Raw genomic sequence first — 24338 nt, 5'->3', positions numbered from 1 at the left:
AGCTCCAAGTATGAACGCGTTCAAGAACAGACTAGATAAAGCTATGGAAAAATATATGTTCAGATTTGAAATGCCTAGCTCCTTATCGAACCCGGTGGAAGTCTAGTAGCTTCTTCAAACTATCGCCAGTCATGAAAAGATCCGGTCAAATGACACGAGTTTAGATCTATGAACAAGGCACGAAATGGAAAAGAATCGGCGACAGGCCACATCAGGCCTACACTTCAGAGCCGACATCACTATGTTATGTTATGTTATGTTAGTTGACAGAATAAAAAAAAATTTTAAAATTTACATTTTGATATAAAAAATTATAGTATTTTTTAATATTTGAAAATAAAATTAGAAATTCATTGTACATGTGTAACAACAAAGACACTGGATTCTTCAGAAGTCTTGTCTTTAATTAAAAAGTAATTTTTAAACGTATATTCACTTATGAAGTTAGAACGATACGTTATTGATATTGCTGAACTAAGATTAATGCTCTAAGTCTAATCTATTCGGGTCAGTGTCCGAATGTATTTAGAACAAAATTCTCTGACCCTTTTTCACAGTAAAGACTTTACTGTAGGTATACTCGGAAAAATTAAGAGTACATATGTACGATGATTGGAATTATAACACCCAATTTCACGACACAACATACAGAAACACTAAAGAATAGCAGAAACTTTTGACTGATGCCTTGTTTATTTGAAAATTGCCATGAATAAAGCATATTAAACATATTTCAAACGATGGGGAATGGCGTAAATTTGTCTAAATACTGAAAGTCCTAGATAACTTTGATCAACAAATGAATGGTGCTAGCGTAGATTTTTTCCCGCCAAATTGCGACCCGCGCCTGGAACCTGCCATTAGCATTACCCGCCTGTAGGGTAAAAAACTATGTAGGGTAAGAAATGAAGTCAATAAAATTTCTGTTCAAATCTGTTTACATTAGTGATCAGGCTTATAGTTGGGGAAGAACAAATTTTTTATGATATATATAATGGATGTTTTAGGTAGATACAAGTTCATAATTGTCAATAGTCCATCATATATTTTACTTATCAAGATGAAATAATAATTTATTAGGCGAGTTTTCACCATATATTTTGTAAAAAAATAATTTTTTAAGCTGAAAAAGAAATAACATCAATATGTTTCCTTCTCTGTTAGATTCAATGCCGATTTTACACATTTTGGGGTAATTTAGATAAAAACCTCCTTGTTCGTGATAAAATCAGGATAGGACAGTTGGTCTGAGTTGGATCATATCAAGAAATTTTCTGAAAATGAGAGGGCGGCTCCGAATAATTGGCGACGGTTATTTAGTTTAGATTATTATCGTCACCGTTTCGTTATATAGTTGGTTCTAATTTATTACTTAATAAACGTAAAAGCCATCAGTGCTTATGATGGAAAGTGACCAATCTGAAGACGATAAAAATGTTAATGAGAATAATGTACGTAAACAATTTCAAGAAATGGTTTTGGACTTGAATCTAGATCAAGACACTGCTGAGGAGGCTTGGAGCAATTATGAGACTCTAAAGCTACGCTATGACATGGAAGTGAGTATTTTCGGTTATATCGCACTAACAAATTGAATGAATAAATTGCAGAAACAAGTTGAATAAATACAATAATTGTGTTGAAGTTGAAATGATTAGGCCTACCGGCTCCTAGGTAGGTACTCTCATGCGTCCATAACACAAGAGTTGCCAGTCCAATGAGTCCATAGGGCTAGGCCTAAACAGTGTTTTTAGACTCTTCCTCAACCTCAAGTTCAATCCTGAGTCCTATAAGTAGACCAGCAAAGTATCTTGGATATCAGCATTATTATACAATATACATAATAGGCTATATTGTTTTAAGTCTTGAGTACCTAAATGAGTAAATTAAAAATGACCTGATTCTAAACAATTCTGTGGTTTGCCAATACTGGCCACTGGTGACTGGCCCACCAGGCACTATGACTATGACACTGACGAGTGACGAATAAGCACCGACTGCACCGTGCGGTCCGTGCCTGGGCATGCCAGTGCCACTTGCCATTCCAATGACAAAAAAGCATCGAGGCTAAATCATAGTGGCAAAGCGGAGAGTTTTTTTAGACTCTCCCTCAAGCAGAGTGGAAATCTAAGATTAGAGGTTCACTTAAAAAAAAGCGTTCCGCCTTGAAAAAAAAAAACGTTCCAGGCAAGTGGCAACTAGAAACAGGTTTGCAGGTCGTCAGAAATTGGCCTTGGCATGAACGTTACGTCAGGCAACACAGAGAAAATCCCAATATTGTTAATTGTGCGCGTCACTCACGGATAAGCAAGAGGAATCTACTGAAAGACACGTTGTGCTCAGTAGAACACGTTGTGCTCAGTAGAACACGTTGTGCTCAGTAGAAGTTACAAGGTCGCTACTGACACCAGTAGAAACTCATCACTCACAGTCACCGATGCGCAAGGAAGATCTTGGGAAGGCTGCTTGAGCTTTGCGCCCCACATGAACGTTTCCGAGGTCGCCGGTAGAGACGCATCACTCTCCGGTGAGCAAAGGATATCTTGAGGAGGCCTCCAACGTTGCAGCCAGTAAAGGATGTACTCTTGATTCTGAAAAAAGTTCCATTAGATCTTGCCGATATACTTGAATGCAAAAGTCGCCTATATACGAGTTGATTAAGAGCTACAATGTGTGCATTAGGGGCGGTCCATTCTAGCTTTCTAACGCTGTTTGGATTACAGTGGCAGTGACGTTGCACGCGTTCTGATGGTAATTGGATTCTTATGACTGGCGTTGCACACGTTCTAGCAATGATTGGATTCATTTGACTGTGACGTTGGACGCGTTCAAGCATTGATTGGATTCTTCATATTCTTGTGACTGTTACGTAAACTACGTTGGACACGTTCAAGCGTTGATTGGATTCTTGTTACTGTGATGATGCAAGCACTGTTTTTTTTTTCAAAGAAACAGCTGTGGCATCTTGCAGAGACTCATCAGTGATGATGATGGAGTGAAAGTGGAAGTGTGCTGGACGTTCCAGATTTTTGGGTCCTGCTTTCCAATTTGCTATGTTTACCAGTTAATATATTACCCCTCTGGATTTCCACACTGCCCTCAAGTTAATTTTTGAGTCATATATATAGACCAGTAAAGTATCCTGGATAGCTACATGCATTATCATACATAAGAATTGGTTTCAATTGTGAGTATATGAGGAAATTAAAAATGAACCAATTCTAAATAAAATGTATAAAAAAAAATTTTAAGGACCATGTTTCTCATGTGGACTCAAAAGTAGAAAATAATTTTTTGGCAGCTACTGATCTCTGTTTGCTTTCATTCTCTTGGTCTTTTGTATTTCAGTTGAAATATTTTACAACATCTAAAACAAAAAAGGTGGGGCGCATCTTCATTTAGGCATGCCTTAATTTCAATTTTGAATTCAACCACTATTTCTAATTATATCAGCAATACACTTATCAAATGTTCAATGAACCATCATATTCATCATATCAAGTAGTCACCAAACAATTAAATACATATGCGCCCCCACGGGCCCACGTTTTTCGTTTTAGATGTTGTAAAATATTTTAACTGAAATACAAAAGACCAAGAGAATGAAAGCAAACAGAGATCAGTAGCTGCCGTAAAATTATTTTCAAATTTTGAGTCCACATGAAAAACGTGATCCTTAAAATTTTTTTTTATACATTTTATTTTCTACTTTTTAGTTTTTTAAGTATTTTATTTTCTCCTTTTTAGTCCGTTGCTACACATGAAAAACGTTGCGAGCCAATTTACTTGACTCGACATACGTATCGATGATACAAAGTGTATAATCAATATACGCAGTCTAAACACGAATATTCTCTCGAGGATGATGTGCATTAAAGGTTCCCAACCTCTGCTTGTGAGTTCCTTTAGAGTTTATAACTACTGCAAAAAAGTCAACCATCCTACATAATATTCATTTCATTTCAGTTGGCCATGCAAATGCACAAAAGAAAATTCTTTTCAAAGTTCTGTAGAAAATTGTATTCGAGGGGATACATTGTTGTTCCCGTATTTATCTGGGTGCGTGGCTGTAATAAAGAAAGGTTCGGTAATATATATGCCTGGAAACGTGCAACAAATCATTGATTATTGTATTGTTATCGGTAGCTGAGCTTCCCTAAAAATTTCAGAGCGCTAGCTAGCGGGAAGGTTGGTGAAATATCGATTGCAAGATTTGATCATCACAGACAGAGGGACACGAAAGCGAGCTAAGAAAAACTTGGTAAAATGGTCGTTAACTTTACAAAAAGTCATTGAAATTCCGATGACTCTTGCCACTTTATGAAACCTGGTTTGAGAGTAAATTGAGACAAGAAATAAGCTCCTGGTTTTTCTTGCAAACCAGGACAATTTTCAGCACTCCTTGTTAATTTTGGGACAATACCAAGACCAAAAATTCCACTTGAAATGGGAGGTTTAAAATTTCCCAGAATTTATATCTTTTAAAATGGGACATAGCTAAAAAGACAAACCACTTATTGAAGGGATGTAGACTTTGTTTTTAGTTTATAGCCTGATAATAGACATGTACAATAACTTGAGATGTATTCATTGACAATTCCAAATGTGGGCTTTGCAATTAATATTCATTTTGCTACCTGCATATCATTATTTAACATGGCACTTACTTGTTTAATTGCAAGGCAAGTATAAATTATAGTGCAAATTTGCATATTTTTAATTTTCCATTTGCAATGTTGTACTTTAATGCACATTAATATATTATTTCATGCTGAAGAGTAAAGAAAAGTCTTCAATCACAAAGTCTATACTTTAATTAGGTTTTCTGTAGTTAAGGTCCATCAGTTGGAGCACTAGATGGTCCAGCAACAGGGTCTTGAGTGACAGCACTTGCACTGGTTTTACTTCAATTTAAACTCGCGTATCTTGTGGTAAGTGGCATAACACTTGCACTTGCTATATGACATTTTGTAGTGGTAGAGGTTCAGGAGGATGTGTTGCCATCATTATCCTTGTAAATATTGCCACATAGTTTACATCAGCTTCTGGTCTGGCTTACCTTATACCTCTGCCATCACCTTATACCTCACTGGCTTTGAGCTCCAAAAAAATTTCCATATACAGCAATCCCTTGATTAGCACGGTTTTGAATACCGCGGTTTTGATTAACGCGGAAAAAAATTTGTGACCTACCCTTAATCTATGCGGTGCCAGTTTTGATTAGCGTGACTTTTTTTTCACAACGCATCACTTTCCCGCCTCTCGCCAGAGGTGTTACGTTCATAACAAAAGTGTTACTTTTTGCATATTACATCTTATGTTGTTACTTTTGTTACGACTTTTGGAAAAATTTGCCAAATGTTGTTACTTTATGAATTTCAGCCAATAATTCTTTAAATAAGGTCCTGTTCCGTAGGCACTTGTGCTGACTACAGAGTCGGTTTAACCGTGCCTTGTCTCGTTCAAAACTCGAATGATCGAGTTCGGCAATGTTCGCCGGTAAGTGTGCCATGCCAGTGATCTAGCCCTTTAAGCCCTGGTGTGACAAATTCGTCACACAGAAAATAAAAGCTTCTACCGAGAGTAATTACATGTTTGAAGTCAGGAGTCTAGCCGCAAGTGTGACGGTAGCGTCACATGTGAACTCGTTCGAACGACGTTCGATGGAGTAGGCGCGTCGCTACTGCCAGTTTAACACAAAGACTGCGCGTGATCTGAAAAGTAATTCAGATTGTTTTTTCACTTTCAAAACATAATTCAGTGCATAAAGGGCTAGTTACTCGTTAGCCTTCAACTGGCCAAGATTGCTGCCATATCTACTGCTCAATTTTATCAAACTACATAATTTTCCTTTCCTTTGCTATTTTTGAGGATTCATTATAATTATTCCCATATATTCTTAAGTTTGATTAGCGCGGTTTTGCTTAACACGGTAAAAATTGGGGATTTATTAACCGCGTTAATCAAGGGATTGCTGTATTGCCCTTGACTCCAGGCATCTTGCATGACTAGAGAGAATGGAACATGTACTGAACTTGTACAATTCTCATGTAAGGCTCGATTAAAGGCTAGACATCAAAATCATTCACTCAATATTCAGCCATACATAGCCTAATCTGCCCATTAACTTAACAAATTAGTTTGGCAGTCAAATGTTGCCCCCCATCTGCACATGACTTGCAACTGTTCATTAACAATCAGGAGATAACTTATTCCTTACTCCGCTTGCTCGGAACATCTTGTTTTGTCTTGAATATAGAAGGTATGTCTTATCTCATTACGTTAATTCTCGTTTCATTTCTGCCTGTCTGGTATTGTTTTATAATTGCCGGGACACAAGTTTCAAAGTTCGGGACACAAGTCTTGTCCCTGTTCATACATTTATTCCAGGAGAAATTGTACCCTCTGTCCAGGCAATTTCTGGAGAAAATTATTCCGCGACTCAAGAGTCTACTTGTCAGAACTATGATTTAAAGCATTTTATTTCCACATAAAATATTTAATCAACTAAGAAGTGGCTGGTAATCTCAAAAAATTGTAGTTTGTTTTTTATATATTTTAAATAGACTAGGTACTTCTATTGAAGGCTGATAAAATAGGAAGAGCTGTGGTAATTTAGGTCCAATTTGTAATATTGGCTGAATTTTCCAATTTCCATTAATTTTGATTTCACAACACTTCTCTTTAACTTCACTTCTTGTTTGTCTGTCTGTCTGTCTGCTACAAATATTATAATCTATATTTAACACACTTCTACCTGTCCAATTGATTTGAAATTTGGCACACTTGTGTAAAGTTGGAGACAATGCATGACTCGATTGACAGAATAAATAATTTTTTTAATTAAAATTTTTTTTTTTTTCAATATTAAAAAAATTGAAAAAATAATTTTGTCCGCTACAAATCTTATAACTGATATTTGACACACTTTTACCTGTCCAATTGATCTGAAATTTTGCACACTTGTGTGAAGTCGGAGGCAGTGCATGAATCAATCGACAGAATAAATTATTTTGAAAAAATTTATAAATAAAAAAACTTGAAAAATAATTTTTTTATGTTTCAAAAATAAAATGAGAAATTCATTGTACATCTTTAACATTGGAGACACTGGATTCTTTAGAAGTGTTGTCTTTAAAAAGTAATTTTTAAACGTATACTATTATTTAAATGTGTGATTATTGAAAACAAGGGCAAAAATATGCTGTTATAATTTTTCCTACTTTTTAAATAGAAAAATTAGGCTAAGGCCAATTTGGAATTATTTATTGGCAGATTTTTCTAAAATATTCAATAAAAACTATTTTATTGTATTCACAGGTGGTTTTTAAATAACTGCTTGCTGAAATGCCCTATTTCTTATTATATGTCATGAGAAATATTAGGCAAAGTCAATAAAAATGGCTGAAGTTAACTTAAGTATTGTCATTTTTTTGTCTTGTTCACTAAGGCATGATGAAATTATACATTCATTTTAACTTACTTTAGTAATTTGGGTTACATGAATGCAGCACTCAAATTGAGGAACAGTGCTCTTGGCCGTCAGACAACCTCCCACATTTGCAGCTACTTTTACACTGCCTGCCAGCTGTGAAATGAAGCTCAGTTTTAAGTCACAATCAGGCTAACACTCACCCTGATTGAACAATGAATAAACTATCTTCAACCATAAAATCTCTTCACACTCTGTGCTGTAACAAGAAATCACTCTAATCTTTGAAGATCATTTAGAAATTGAATAAAAACAAGATTTTGTCTAAACAGACATAAGGTATGCAACAGAAAATTTCTGCTACAAATTATTTTGACCTCAGTTACACTTACTTCCTTGTAAATTTGGTCTTTTGTGCTTTTAATAAGTAAATGCCAGGCTGATCAGGTGATAAGGTGAGCTGTATTGCACTTCATGATCATTTATATGTTTTAGACAAAAATACTTGGTAAAGTTGAAAATTACTTGAATAAAATCCAAGTAGTAGAATTTAAATTTACTAGAAAATAATTAAACTTCACTGTGGGACAATTCAAATGATAAAAATGATTAAAATAGAAAAGGCCATTGGTCAACAAAACTTCAACACTGCAAGATTATTGACACTTCACTTGTGTGAACTTGAGGGTAAGAACAGGCAACTCAAATTTTCATGTACTACTGAGTACCAAGTTTTCCTAAAAAATAAACAGAAAATAATCTTTCATATGAGAATCTGATTGTTCTATTAAAATTTTAGTTCATCTCGTTAGAGGTTTGATATTTTTTTTTCTAAAAATCATAAATTATATGTATGCTAAATTATGACAGCTAAATTCATGTATAAACATTCCTAGATTTAACATGATTTCCCAATTTTTCTATTAGATAAATTGGGTTTTGATGAAACTAAAAATGATTATTGGATCATGATTTCTAATATGATTTGAAAATTGGTTGGTATATAATTAGCAACAGGATTCAGTATTATTGAATTCAAGAGGATGATACTTGCAACAACATGACATATTCCATATCATAGCATATGGAATATCAGATCATATGGATATGTTGGAAGCAATATTGTACGGTAACATTAAACTAGAGCATAGACCACACCTAGAATCAGGGTAACTCAAGTCTTGCACAATGCTTCCTATCTTGACTAATAGAAACTGTGACCTGTATATAGTCTTGACTAATAGTAACTGCATATATATAGTCTTGAAACTGCATTTATAGACTAATAGAAAGTGAGTATAGGGCTAATATATAATTAATACTGCTGGATCCATGTTCTTCTATTTTGTCTATATATGCTTTTGAATATCATCTAGTGTGAAAAAAATTGCCCATCAAACCTTAAATGATTTTTTGAAGTGGTCAGTTTGAATCTCTTGAAATTGTGAATTGATTTGATGGAGTGTAATTTTTAAATAATGAATACATCTATATAGATCCTAAAACACACAAACTACTCTCATAAAATTTGTCTTATAAACTTTTTCAAGTATGTATTATCTTACTTCAGGGCTGCCAAATGTTCTGGGTGGCGTGTTCCGTCTTCTTCTCATGTCGGCAACGCAAGCTGCCCACGGTTGGAGGTCGTCCTGAAACCACTGTTCGAGGCAATTGCATTTCACTCACGCGGTTATTGCATTTTTGCAAACTAACGTAAGTTGGTGGATATAACTTGATTTGAAATCTAAATAAACTCTGAATTTGACTGCACTGTGTATTAATACACATACCGGTATATATCCAAAATTATTTATTGTTGATTTTGAAACCACTGCTGAAAATTGTGCTTTAAAAATTGTGTATATTTATTGGAGTTTCTTTTTTATACTTGTACTTATTTTACTTGTTGAATAATTTTGCATAATTTATTTATTTTCAGAATGGTGGAATTTGTCCGCAAGACACGACTCTGGTTGAAAATGACCCATATGGATAGTGAACATGTTAAATTTGTTGACCAGCTTGAAACAAAATTTGCTGTGTCAAATAATATTTACAGAAAATATAGACCAATATTCTTAGATCTGTTTGTTGATCCCGCAAATGATGCACCAAGACCTGTGCGATCAAGGAAACAAAAGAAGCCCCCGTGCAATGCAACAGAAATATATCATTTCTGCTGGACTTTGTATATACTAGTTAAAGGTGAGGTCTCAATATTAAAGATTATTTCATACCAAGCTTCAGTGGAACAATGTTTTCTATTGGGGGTTAACTTTCTTATGAATATTTGCTAACACCTGTGTGAACCAATTGACATTTCACATACTGGATGTAGATGCTTTCAATGGAATGAATGTTCAAGTTTTGTACAATTGTTGAAATTTGACTTTATACTTTCAATTTGGAAATAAGTTTGCTAAAATATTATTTTTTTGAGTGCTGTATTACTGTATGTAGAAGGAATGACCATAGACATCATCAATAATAATGAGATGAAAGTTAAACATTGCTTTTCATGAAAAATTGTAGAGAAATAATTTCATGTCACGAAATCCTGGCATTTAACTGTTTTCATGTAATCATATTTTGTCACATTTTCCTCTTCAAGTTCTTTCATTTGCATTACATGCATTGATTAATGATTAAATAACATTTAAATAAATTTTCTTCATTCTCCATCCATAGTTTTGAAAAAAGTATTGCTTGATATGTGGACAATTGCATTGAGATTCGGGTCTTCCTGAAACAAATTATTACCTACAAATGCTTTCCAAATATGATTATAACTTATAGCGTCATATAATTTTTATTCCATTCAAAATTTTAATTTTAATAATGTTAGTTAAATCAATTATATTTTTTGGTAATATAACTCCAAATAACTCCAGGTTTTGGTGCATTGTAGTAGAACTCTTCTAGTTACATATTCAAATGACAAATTTGAGGAAAGTGTCATAGTTTGCAAATGGGGGGTGCCACCCCTAAATGGGGGAACTTAGACCACCTAATATCAGCCATGAAGGGGTAAAATTGACCGGCTTGGAAATTAAGTTAAAATTACCATATATAAGACTGTAGAGTCTGAAACATGAAGAAAAAACATTAATAGGTGTATCAAACATGAAATATGTTATATATATGGTAATTTTGAATTAATTTCCAAGCCGGTCTATGTTACCCCATCAGGGCTGACATTAGGTGGTCTAAGTTCCCCCATTCAGGGGGGGCACACCCATTTGCAAACCATGACACTTTCCTCAAATTTGTCATTTGCATATGTAACTAAAAGAGTTCTACTACAATGCACCACAACCTGGAGTTATTTTAGCAAAAAATAAAAAAAATGGAGGGGGGTTCTATGACAGGCTTTAAATAATAGCTCTTTTTCATGAGTCACATTTTTCATTTTTTAACCTATTAGATATGCATACTTTTTATAATCTTTCTATTGTGTTACGTAGCCTCAGTATTAGGCTTTTAATGCCCATTGACAAAATTTTTCTATGTCAAATAGTTTTTGAGTTTTGGGGGTTTTTGTTAAAAAAACTAAATTACCCTGGCAGTCTAAGTTACCCCATTTTACGGTACTAAAATTATTCTTCTTAACAGGAAGATATCCTGGCATCACACAAGATCTCGTTATGTTGTATTCCTTGCTGCTCTCCTGCATTGATCACTTCTATGCCAACATCAAAAGTATGGGGCGCATGGATCTCCTCAACCCTCACTGTGAAGGTAAGTGAAGAAATAAGGTGTGCTCAAAGTTAATTATACAAGCTTATTAATTATTGTTAAAAAATAGCTTAATTTGCAACTACAATATATAAAATTATAATTGCAAATAATACTGGTGAAAACCTTTGGCTGTACAGGGTCCGCCATATTTATGGCAACAGATGTTTGCTATATAAAATAAATTGGTTTCTAGGAGACTTTTCTTTTATAATGAAGCTTAATATCATCTATTAATTCATCTATTTTATATTGCAGAAGTCTAAGGTGTCTAAATTTACTATTACTTATGGCAGTAGATAGAAATGCAATTGTAATCCTTCACAAAAGGGCGAGAGTAATTCAGTCATTGCAAAAAAGCTCCAAATTTGTCGTAAAACTGTGTGGAAGGTGGTAAAAAAATTCAAGGAAACTGGTGAAGCATGCAATCGACCTGGTCAAGGAAGGAAACGAAGTGTCCGAACAAAACAATAGGTCAAAAACATGAGGGAGAAGTTGAGGAGAAACCTTCGTCGCTCAGCTGCAAAATTGGCTGCAGGAGCAGGAGTCAGTCAGACATCAATGCGTAGAGTCCTCAAAAATGACCTCAAAACCTCCCCTTACAAGATGCAAACAAGGCATGAACTAACAGACCGTCATGAAGGAATGAGGCTCGAAAGATGCCAGCACATTCTAGATCTCATTGAGGATGGCACGCTGCCCAACTTGGTGTTCAGTGACGAGAAAAAATTTGACATTGAACAAAGCATTAACTGTCAAAATGACAGAGTTTGGAGTCAGGATGGATCTGTGGCAACCAGAACAGCAACACGACGTCAAAATCCCATGTCCGTGATGGTTTGGGCCGCGGTTACCGCCACTGGGAGGTCCCCACTCGTTTTTGTCCCCTCAGGAGTGAAATTGAAGTCAGCAATACATTTCGGACATTTTGGAAGCTGTGTTGTTACCTTGAGCCCGTAAACATTTAAACGGCTCACCATGGAGTTTTCAACAAGACTCAACCCCATCACATGACTCAAACATGACCCAAAACTGGATTCAGGGTCACATCCCAGCATTCATTAGCAAAAATGAATGGCCCTCAAGAAGCCCTGATTTGAATAATCTCGACTTTTCTGTGTGGGCTATTTTAGATAGTAGGGTCTGCAGAACACCTCGTGATTCTCTGGTTAGTTTGAAGTTTAAATTGACACGAGAATGGGACTTGATCCCTCAATAAATGCTGCGTGTCTCCTGTGAAGTTTTCCCGCGTAGATTGGAGGCCGTCATTTAAAATAAGGGTGGTCATATTGAATAAATATGTTTGCGAATTGTTTAGGTTATTCTTGGCTATTAGCTCATCCAATAAAAAAGCAATGCACACGTTTGTTTTATTGAAAAATAACAAAAAACATGCATTGCCATAAATATGGCAGACCCTGTACATGTAGTTAATTCAAAGTAATTTTTGATCATGCTTGTCTCATATTTATGAAAAGTATTCTAATGAATACTTTCATATTTATTGTTCCTGAAGGAGATCTATTAACCAGCTTGATGAAGCTATTTTCAATTCTGTATAATGTTTTTTTTCCAGGGTATCCCAAAGACAAGGAAAGCAATTCCATCAACCCTGATCAGTTGCCAGACTCCATCATGGATTATCTGTGTCGTAAATTTGAAGGCGTTGTGGTCGAGACGAAAGTTGTGCGTGACTATTACTGGAAACCTGACATGAAGAGACTTGTGGATGCTAAGGTGAGCTACCTTCCTTTTAAATTCTTATCAAACTAATATTTTTGGATAAATTGGGGATTTTTATTTATACTTATAGCTGAATGCAATATTTAAGTATATATATATTTTTCAGTTGCTGAAAAGTTCCCCCAATGGATTGTGCTTATTGGAGTGTCAAAACTTTGAACACAATAATAAAGAAGTTCGTAATGCATATGAGGCATACCTGCTCACGTCTGGAGAGTTTGATGACCGTATGTTCCTCACCAATGATAAAGTTTTGGGCCTTCTGGACAACAATGGTTCATCTCCTGTGCCTACGGCTCCTGTCACGCCCATGCCTCATCTACCTAAGAGGGGACTTATGCTGGTATGCATCTTTATAATTCCATCATATATGATAATGTCCAGCATAACTTCTGAGCTTCACCTATACTGAATTAAGGTACTAATGTTTGATGTATGTGAAAGAATTGATAGTCTGTATTATCATGCACCTTAGCCAATTTTGCATCTAGATTTCCGCCAAATAAACATTTTAACGCCCCACAGCCAGGCGACCACCACCTAATGCCCCAGACTCCGCTCAGTGGTCGTCAGGACAGCCCAGGCAACCTCCTGCCAAAGCGCCAGTATTCACCTCTGGCGGCCGCTGCCACGGCGCTCAACAGACTTTATTCCCTTGTCAACGGCCGCACAACTGGGCCCTCACCTACCCTGGCCAGCATGCTTGCGTCAGTTGTTACGTTGTGACTTTTTATAAGATTATAAGAAGGATGACGTGGTAGCAACATTAATTTCAAGTTGAGGCTTGCTATAAGAATGATGACGTGATAGCAACATTCAAGTTGCGTCTTGCTATAAGAATGATGACGTGGTAGCAACATTCATTTCAAGTTGAGGCTTGCTATAAGAATGATGACGTGATAGCAACATTCAAGTTGCGTCTTGCTATAAGAATGATGACGTGGTAGCAACGTTCAAGTTGAGGCTTGCTATAAGAATGATGACGTGATAGCAACATTCAAGTTGAGGTTTGCTATAAGAATGATGACGTGGTAGCAACATGCAAGTTGAGGCTTGCTATAAGAATGATGACGTGGTAGCAACATTCAAGTTTGGGCTTGCTATAAGCTTGTGTTGGTTAAGGCCTGTAAGAGGAATGATGCGTTAGTTAAGTTGAGATTATAATTTTATTGCTTTCTCTTAACTGATTGATTATATGCTTGCTCTTTTTACTGAAGAACTGAAGATGACAATCAAGATTTTCTGTAAATTACTGTTGATGCTTTGGCTACTTAATTCAATTCTGGAATGAGTGCATCTTTTATGGTGAGATTTTAAAATGCCGTGACTTTAAAATGCTCTGATACTAATTGAAATATTCCTGCAGGCGAGTGTCACCCGACCCAATGTCTGCAATACAAGAACTCCTGACGGAAATGGGGACTCGCTTCTGCAAGTTTTATTGCTCTGGAGATTCTACTCACAATATATCGCCTGCTCAGCTAAAGTCTAGCAGCCAGCCAGAGTCCCAGAAGAGCTCTGAAACAACCCACGGCAAGCCCCTTGAACGCAGCCATTCAGCAAATAGCATCAAAACTTCCAGCAGCTACGGCCCATCTTTGGAATTTGCGAAGATGAGACTAAGAACTGCTCAAATACTCTTTTTCACCTTCTTGGAGAGCATCATCCAAGACGAGACTAAGAGAGGCATTGATATTAATGTGAGTAGATATTTATAAATTTGGCTAATTCTCAAGTTCAGTTCCAATAGATGGCTAAGCGCATTCCTATGAGTATTGTGATTTAAACAAAGACCATTTCCTCCCATAATCATACCCTTTATTAGTCGTAAGATTTTGCTGCGAGATCCAAGTTAGTATTTAATAGAATAGGTTTTTGTGCTGTACTTTATGGTGATGAGAACTGTTCATTAATGTGTAATCTCATGTGCAGGTGATTGTAAAGCAGTCCCTGCTCTTCCGCACGCTATTCGTGTGCAGCATAGAGCTTGTGCTCACTTGTTACAACGACCCTCGTCGATTTCCTTGGTCTTTGCAGGTCTGTGACCGTTGCCATAAAATCCCTATTTCCCAAAACTCATTTTCAACCCAGGATATTTCCAATTTCTTTGAATATTTGCCAAGTATGGCAGTATTCCCATAATGCAATCTTCCACCTGAGCTGATCTTTATAAAACCTGCCAATCAAAAGCTGCCATGTTTAATTTGTTGAATTTTAGTTAGATAAAAGTAATGGAAAATACACATACATTCTGGTATGCTTATTGACGATGTGTAGCGAGTGGTTCTTATTTGTTTGAAAAACTTTCGCAAAATACTCTCCTCATTGTTACGTTATGTTTTACAAACGTGACCGATAGAAATATTTTAGCCCATAATTTCAACATTTACGGGTATATCCAGATAATTAATTATTGTTTCAGTATATTCGATCAACTAATATCATAATAGCAATCATGCACTGGTTTAGATACAAGCCATACGGCTATGATTTAGGCTAACTTAGATTTATGAAAATAGACATAATTTAGTGGAAGTTATTGGGTTGTGGCTAGGCATTTTAAAGTTATATTATAATTGAATGACGGACATCAGCATCAATAAAATGCCAGTAGATCTGAATGCTGAATAAGGTTATTGCAACAGATAATGCAGACAGATGCTTTGTAGTAAGAATGAAAAACAGCTTGTTCAAAATTGCATTTATTCAAAAAAGTTGATTAAAGAAGTCGGGTGCCAATTGAAAAGCTCCTCTTTTAATAGTTAATAATAATAATCAATGAACATTGAAATACTGAGCAATATAATTAGAGTAACTTCATTGCTGAAGCTTCAATAGATGAAAAAATTGTTTATTGAAACTACCTACTCATTTGACATTCTTTGAAGTTATTTTTATTTAATAAGTGAGATCGTGTGTATGATGAACATGATATGCAAAACTTACCATTTATCCGCAAATAGAAAAGAGCAAAAAATGTTCGGTGAATCATTCATGATTAATTCTGAAAGTCAGTACCTATCTGAAAATCTAAAGTTATTGGGCTACTTCAAAATGTACTTATATTATTCACATTTGAGCCAAAATTTTCATTAACAAACGTTTCACTACTTGAGAGAGTAAAAGGAATCGTATGAACTGAACTTAACTTCAATAGTAAGATCTACCTTAGTACATATACATACTCACTTCAATTACTGTGATTCAAATTTTTGAGGTTTTAGTATAATAAATAAATGTATAATAATGAATAATTTAGCATAATAAATGCAATCTTCACAATAATGTACGAAAAACAAATTTTTCCTCAGGTAGGGGAGGTGCCTGCATATCACTTTGTACGCATCATCGAGCCTGTGGTTCGGTCCGAGCAACAATGTGACAACAGACTCTCTAGGGAGCTTGTTAAACATCTGAAAAGGGTCAGCTAATGGCTTATTGCTGCTTTTTTTAGTGCATACGACTTTGTATTGGTCCTTACCTTTTGGCATTAAAATACTAATGCACTAATTACGATATGATCATGCCATCTCTGTTCACTGAGCGAAATATATTTAGAATGTCATTGTTGGATTATTGACGATACAATAGAATTTTGCCAAGTATCTTTAGTAACTTTTTCCTCCACGTTATAGATCGAGGAACAAATTTTGGACATGCTGGCATGGCAAACTAACTCGCCACTTTGGACAATCCTTGAACAAGATCCTCGAGGCGTGCCGTCATGTAAAGATGTTAATTTCTCTCACCTGCTCGACACCGTTGAGAAAAATGAAGCTCCCACCAATGGCAACAGTGCGGCAAATGGCGACGATGCGTCTTCTCCAGGACAGTCACTGGGTTCTCAAGCTGCGGCGTCATCGCTAATGTCGCCAGGCAACAGAACTAATCAACTCTCCAGGCCATTCAGCAGTGAGTGAGACGCTTGCTTCCTGTTTAAATATAGCTGCTTTCCTTTTGATTGGAGAAAGGTTCCTGATTAATCAAGATGATGTGGTGTATCTCAATAACAAATAAACTATTTATTCTAAGTAGTATCAGTGTTGTGCTCAATTTTTATGCTTTGCTTTGAAAATTATTGCGCATCTTTTTAATCCCCGTATTTTTACCACATTTTTCAGGCCCACTCCAGTCCCCACTGTCATCTGCCGCCAGTGAACGTCTTGGTTCGTCACCATCTTCATGTATGAACGGCTCTGTCAAGAGGGCCTTGCTCTTCCCTCCCGAGTCTCCCAAAAAACGTTTGAAAGCTCCCAATGCAGATAATTCTACGCATGTGCCCCCTTCTGCTAGCTCAGTGCGACCTGCCGCCGACGCCGCGCCCGTTGGGAAACAAATGAATGATCCAGCAAAACTGGTTGAAGTAAGTTGATTTACCGTTTTTTTGTGCTATGCCTAACTGAATTCATGGAAAGTGTGGGAGCCAACCTACGTATTTTTGCCAACCTTTTTACTGTAATTTATTGTCTTGTGTGCTATTGATAGCTAATTTTTTCAGGAGGATTCTTCTGGGATGCGACCGAGAAGACACGGCTCCCTCGCGCTCTTTTTCCGCAAGGTCTACAATGTCGCGAACTTACGTCTGGGAGACTTGTGTGACCGACTCCAGGTGAAAAAAATGCTTGGCTGGAGTGGTCAGCCTGAAGTTTTTCATATTGGATTAAAACATGAAACTAGACCTTCTCTTATTACTCTGTTGATATTTGGGACTAGGCAGGCTAGATTGATTTTCGCTATATGAAACAAAATTACTGACGTTTCACCCATGTAGGACTGTTATACATTTTTTCATTTCTAGTGATTGAAATCGATCGTGGAAAAATGACAGTTTGTACTCAAGATTTTAATTTACCTCTGAAGTTTCAGAATGTTTTTTATCAATTATAGAATAATTGGTCATGTATTGATCCTATTTCATCGAATTGTTCTTCCTTGTTGAAGTTTTATTTTATGGCTTGGAATTTGGCAACAGATTGAGAGTGAGTTGCGACGCAAGATTTGGACATGTTTGGAGTATAGCATCATTCAGCACACTCATCTTCTACGCGACCGACACCTTGACCAGCTCATAATGTGCGCCGTGTATATTGTCTGTAAGGTAAGCGGTACCTGGAGCATGTAATGAAAAACTATAAACTAATCTTGAACGTGTTGCACTGATTACATAAAAAAAGGTCTCTCGAAAACGATGTAAGTTTGAATTCGGTGAAACAAATCCATTTGGAGAATTCTTTGTATGAAAAAAACTTTGGTTTGATGATTTAAGAATCAATTACTGTTGTTCTAGGTTATTTAAGGCATTTTGCTGTAGCTTTTGAGAAACAAATTAATAAAAAGTTTCTAAAGCCCTTTAATGCATGATTTGACAATCATAAAATGCGGTACTCATTAGAAGTAGAGTATGCCATTGCGCTATAAAAATTCTCTGTCCAAGTTACGTGAAGATCTCCATGTATACTAATTCATTGTTCACAGGTGACCAACCACCCAAAAGAATTTCAGGAAATCATGAAGCAATACAGATGTCAACCACAGGCTGATTCACTCGTATATCGCAGCGTACTTATCAAACGCATCTCGGCTGAAACAGGTTTCATCACAATTTATGTTTTGTTACAATTGGAACGTAAAATAGATAATATATGCGATATAATTTATTTAAGCGCCTGGTTTCCTATTTGGGTAGCGGTAACCTCCAATTGATTTTCTATTAAAACAAATTCTATTCCTTACTGCTTATTATTGAATTTAATTCAAATTAGAACAAATTCTGATCTTTATAGTATATCTCTTCATAACGTAAATCTGAACTTATTAGTGATTATTTTCTTACAAACTCGATCTCTTGTTGACCAGGCGCTCCTGTGCAACCTTCAGAGACCGCCTCTCGCACCAACAACCTACCGCCGTCCGGCCTCACGCCCGTCTGTGATAGCAACGCCTCATCGCGTTCCTCAAGACGATCCAATTTGTTTCCATGGCAAGTGAACGGAACTTCGACTAACTTCAAGAATGAGGAGAGAGGTGACCTCATCAAATTCTACAATGATGTCTACGTCGTGGAAACTAAAATGTTTGCTCTCAAGTTCAAGCCCAGCAATCATGACGTGAGTCGAGCGTTTAAACCTCAAAAGTTGTGTTATTTTAACAAATTAATTGAAAAAGTGGTTGAAAATATAAGTTCAGCATGCACTGTGTCGGAGGTATACTATTATGAGTAATTTATATAGAAAAATTTGTTTTATTTGTGATTAATTCGCATGTCTGCTAGCCTGATTTACTCTATTTTACGAACAATGTAAAAAATATCTTTACTGCTCATTACGTTAACCCTAACCACTCAAGTTAACATGCAGAGAAAAAATTACTGTGTTCATTGTTAACTACCGCGTATAATTCTATGAATCTGTGTTTGTGGTCCCTAGGGCGTTGCGTCCAACTTACCTCCGCTGTCGCCGGTGCCTATGGTGCGTATCACTCCTGGGTCGCCGAGGCGTCGCATTTCGTCCAGTCTTCCCGTGTACGTCCAAAGCCTCAATCTTGCAACTTGTGCAGCAGCTGTGTCACCTCGCCATCCGCTCCCCTACTTATTCAACTTGAGCCCCAAAAAGGTTCGAGCCGATTGAATTTTTTTTAATGGAAGTACGTACCGCTTATGCACATCGATTCAAAATATTTCATACCACTATGGAGATTTTAATGACTAATGTGTTTTTTATCGTAGGTGCATTCGCACTTCCCCGGTTGTTTCGATTCCATCATTCCCATCGGCTTTCAATTCACATATTATATTTCAATTTATATTTAACTGTATTGTGCATGATACAATGCGCTACATTTGTTGTGTTACTGTGCAGGACTTACGCGCCATCAACTCAATGGTGCATCTGCGTGCTAACAACGGAATTACCAACAGCGGTAATTACAAGCGTCCCTTGCCAGCCAACGAAGATTCTGCCTACAAACGCCCAATGGCTGGTATCAGTCGACGTCTGTCGACGGTCCTGGACGACAGGCAGCGATCTTCTGACAGTGGACTGACAGAATCCACCTCGTTGCCAGGCTCTCTATCTCTGTCGAATGGCGAGAGCGACTGGGCGGCCAATGTGTCTTCCGGGGCCACGGGGTCTGCAGATCAAGATGAGAATGCGCCTCTGCCTTGAGGGGGTAACAAAAAACCCCAGTTGAACGTGCTATGGAAAGGCGCACTTTTTACTTGAAAATTTTCATATCTGTAATTGATTTTAATATTTTTAAAACGTCTTGTTGCAATTTTTTTGTTGAAATGAGTAAAAAATAAGTATTATGAGTTTTATGGTGGAAAACGTTCTCCTCCGTGGTTCCATTTAAATTTCGATTGAGCCTGTGTTCTCCCCGAGGTAATCAAAATATCTCTTGTTTTCATAGTATTAACGTTTTGGTTAGTCACTGCAAGTTCACCACCTTACATTAATTCTTGAAATTTCTTTCCATTTGGAGCATTAAAAAAAAAGACTAACGATTTGTTTTAACTGAAGTATCTGCAAAGTATTTGCATTACTTTTCTATTGTGATTCCGGGGAGAGTAGTCTTATGATTATATTTGCATGTTTGAGATGTGTTGGTTTTGTGTGGATCATATTGGCATTGAGTTATGTTTGAGGTGTTCTATATAGTGATGTAAGTTTCTTCCTGAGCGAAATTGTATCGCTACTCCCTGTCACTAATGTATAATAAGTTTTATTTTATCATGATATTTCATAAGCCTAACTGGTATTAATGTTTTTAACTTGAATAATTGATTCTTAAATTAATTGATGCGTCAGTACTTCATGAGTTTCGATTGGCAAAAAAAAACTATACAAAAGTATACAAAAACTGTTTTTAATACCGATATTCAGGCAGGATAAGTTGCCTATGTTTGTCTTATACTTGTTATGGCATTATTCGTGCATTTGAGTTTGGAGAACCATTGTTTGTGGCGTTCTTAGCTCGTGCTGAGCGTACTTGATTATCTTGAATCAGCGACAGCTGGATGTTGGTCATTATACATTTTGAGGCTGTTTCTTGGAACCAAGTACATCTGCTACAAATATTTTGTCAGTTTCATTTCGCCGCAATTGAATTATAATATATCGATGCCCACAATAACGAAGATTGCAAAACGTTCATCATTAGCTACGAAAAATTTACTTGAAAAAATAGATTGCAAAAAATGTATTGTATTCACTGTGAGGACTAATCTCCGCAATGAGCAATTTTTTCTAGCTTTAAATACTACTGCTAACCGGACGCTATTAGCTGTTATCTTGGTATCTAGTCATAATGGGGTTGGAAATGAAACAATTTCTTTCTGTAAAAATTTTATACATCGATATCGAGGCTCACCAAGTTGGGGAGAGGATTTTCATTTACAGGGACAACCTAGACGCGACTGGAATGGTTTGAACAGCAATGAAGTCGAGCTAAAAAACGTCTTGAGAAGTATCGCGTGGTATAGACGAACAGTAAAATTCTTACATTGGGAAGGGCCACCCGCCCTGACTCACTTTTTCATGTCCAGCAACTTATTTACGAGCAGATGACAACGTCGGTCATCAAATGCGTACAGACTACGTGGGGCTAAACTTAGTCCACAAAGAAGCGCGTCCATACTGCTTTATTCCAACTTACGAGCTAAGCTAACTACAAGAAAGATGATGCAACTTACATTCGTCAAGGTAATTTATCCAAAGATCTCAAATTCGTCATTTCACACAACAGGTCAAGCAATGCATGACATTCAAGACTACGGAGTGAAATTGTTTTCCTATCATAACTGCAGCATTGAGTCCTCCAATCGTTATCATTCGCCGCCTATTTAAACCTTATCTATTAAGTGGTCAATGTACATAGAGAACATCTGTCTGTTCCTATAGATAGAAGGATAGCCTTGCATTATCGTTCACACACAGTAAAGCTCTATCGATCGATTCCTTTTCGGATTTAAAAATTTGCCCAGTCCAAAGATTTTCTTATAGGCAAGTGCTAATTATTAAGCATAAAATTTTGACTAGTAATGTTTAGGTTTAATCCTTAAAGTAAACTACGCCCAACCATTTAAAACTTAAGAGTTTATTCAACTTCACGAAACCTCTGGGTATTCAAAAGTTTAGTAAGATGAATAATTAGGAAAGTTCCAACTTTAAAACATAAATAACATGATCATAGAGAGAGCACGACGCTGCACCGACCTCGTAATGCAGTAAAAAAGAACACATCTTGCCTCGCTAATTTTTTTTGTTCTGACAGAAATCCCCAGGACAAAATCGAACAGAAAAGCTGGATAAGAAGGTGCTACTCGACTAACCTGCCTGCTCGAACCGAAGTGTATTTAATGATGCTCAATCTTGACTGATGGAGAGCTAGGAATTTGATGGAAAAAATTAATCCTTCTTGCAGTCGATGGTAGATTTATGAGTCTCAAGCTCCTGCTTCGTTTTGAATAATTGTAAACATTTCCGCGGACAACGAAACAAGCGTTTGTGAGCTTTGATTTGATGAATGAGGATCCGCATGGTTTGCGTAGAAGAAAAATTACATTCGGAACATTTCTTCAACTTTCGATGCGTCTTCATGTGGGCAGCGTACATGGTGTATTTGTGGAACTTCTTTTGAGGACCGCAAACTCGACAGAAGTAAGGAATAAATTGTCGAACATGAGTATTCAAATTCAGACCAGGGCGATTACGATTCGGGTCGATGCCTTTCTCTGGCTGGGAAATTTTAGCTTCAGTTTGCAGAGTATTCGAAGCTAAGTCCCCATCCTGTGCCATCCTGCGGCGAGCGTCGTACTCCAGGAAGCCGTGAATGGTCACTACGTGTAGGAACAGAGACATGGGACTAGGCAAGTCAATAACGCAATCGCTGCACCGGTAGAGAGCATTTTCGCTAGCTGGCTTAATACGGGCTAGAACGTTCACTTCAGGATCATTCAAGTGCTCCCTATAAGATTCAGGACCATTCAAGTGCTCCCTATAAGATTCATCCATAACATTCTCCATTCGAGGATGTTTGCGATGAGGAGGACTATCTTCCACGTATTCATTGCTTCTCTTGAGAGGTCGCGACGGCAGCGTGTACTCCACCTTGCCGTCCTGAGAATCTTCACCGAAGTCGTCTTCAGTTCGCTGTTTAGCAGCTAAGGGATCTTCCGTTCTTATTGGTTCTAGAACATCTGACAGTTGGTTGGGGTCGACATTGAAATGCTGTGCGACATGAATCCGGAGAAGAGCTCTGGAGCGACACTTTTTGTAGCACGTACCACATATATTTTGTTCTTCTTGATTCTCATCATCCTGGCATTCACTAAGAGCATATCCGTCTTTCTTCCTCTTTATTTGAATGCTGTGCTCGGCCAGCATATGTTCATTGCGCTCCTCAAACGATGAAGATTGATGACCACATTGAGGACAGTAAAAAATTCCGTGTTGGCGACCCATGTGAGCGCGCAGCTGGCTAGACAGGACAAATTTCATTGGACACAAGTCACAAATGAACTGAGGATTGTCCTTCAAGTGACGGGCTTCGTGGGTTGCGTATTGTTTCTTGCTTCGACACTTGAAAGAGCAGTATTGACACTCCAGCAAAGGACGGTGAGTCTTCATGTGCTTCTGGAACTGTTGACGTTTGCTAAACCCCTTTTTGCACACGGGGCACATGCGGGGAGGTACACGTATAAGCTCGCTTCTTCGTTGCTCAAGCGAAAATTTGTGTTGCTCGTACTGCCTCTCCTTTTCTTCCATTTCCGAAACAAAGAACTGCTTGCTATGATCCTCCACGGATACGCCAGCTTCAAAATCTTCATCATGGTAAGTGATCTCGTGAAGATCATGGACTACTTCCTCATCGTTTTGAAGAGCGCGATCAGCCGAAGGCTCAACAGATGGAGTACCCGAGCCTACAACAACAATAGACAATGAGCATCGAGCTTCTGCCACCTTTTAAATATGGAGACAACGCACAGAAACAAGCAGCAATGCCGGAATGTATGACGTCAAACGCTAAGCAGAGTCCAAGCTCCTAATTTAGAAAATTTAATCAATAGGGAGACGATGGGTCATGTTCTGAGCGTTCAGCCAGTCTGTTGACGCGACTTCGGTCGCAACGGGGAGTTAACTGCGAACACCGCTGCTTATGAGAAGTAATTCCTTTAGGCGAACAAAATAAATGAGGAGCCACTAGTAAATGAGAGTAACCGAAAAGATATGATGTGAAAAACCCTCCTGACCAGAAAACGACCAGGTGAGGAAATAGAAACTGAGGCATTGATTATTTAAGCACGTACACGTGGCGAGCAGTCGGATTGAGCAAAAATACGGCCCTCCTCCCATTAGGTGCTAAGGTAAGAATAATTTATTACAGGCGACGAAATCTAAAATTAAACGAATGACGTCTACGAACGTATGGC

At 37.3% G+C, this 24338-nt stretch overlaps 2 protein-coding genes across 2 annotated transcripts; one reads left to right on the top strand and one right to left on the bottom strand.

Annotated features, from left to right (window-relative positions):
* The first annotated feature begins 1214 nt into the window (after positions 1-1214).
* LOC108673324 (retinoblastoma-like protein 2) lies at positions 1215-20172 on the top strand. Its single transcript, XM_018161128.2, has 18 exons — positions 1215-1559; positions 9003-9145; positions 9372-9637; positions 11045-11170; positions 12744-12904; positions 13017-13253; positions 13436-13617; positions 14277-14610; positions 14843-14947; positions 16222-16332; positions 16546-16822; positions 17032-17273; positions 17409-17519; positions 17883-18008; positions 18386-18500; positions 18767-19017; positions 19336-19521; positions 19768-20172. Exons 1-18 carry the CDS (start codon positions 1401-1403, stop codon positions 20071-20073), a joined length of 3438 nt encoding a protein of 1145 aa, XP_018016617.1. The 5' UTR covers positions 1215-1400; the 3' UTR covers positions 20074-20172.
* Positions 20173-21241: 1069 nt separating this feature from the next.
* On the bottom strand, positions 21242-23871 carry LOC108673325 (zinc finger protein 624-like). The gene has a single exon (XM_018161129.2). The coding sequence runs from the start codon at positions 23671-23673 to the stop codon at positions 22315-22317; it is 1359 nt and encodes a 452-aa protein (XP_018016618.1). The 5' UTR covers positions 23674-23871; the 3' UTR covers positions 21242-22314.
* Between the last annotated feature and the right edge of the window lie 467 nt (positions 23872-24338).

Source organism: Hyalella azteca, unplaced genomic scaffold (genome assembly GCF_000764305.2).
Source record: "Hyalella azteca isolate HAZT.00-mixed unplaced genomic scaffold, Hazt_2.0.2 contig15116, whole genome shotgun sequence".
NCBI classification, from domain to species: Eukaryota; Metazoa; Arthropoda; class Malacostraca; order Amphipoda; family Hyalellidae; genus Hyalella; species Hyalella azteca.
This window is presented reverse-complemented; position numbering and strand designations above follow the sequence as displayed.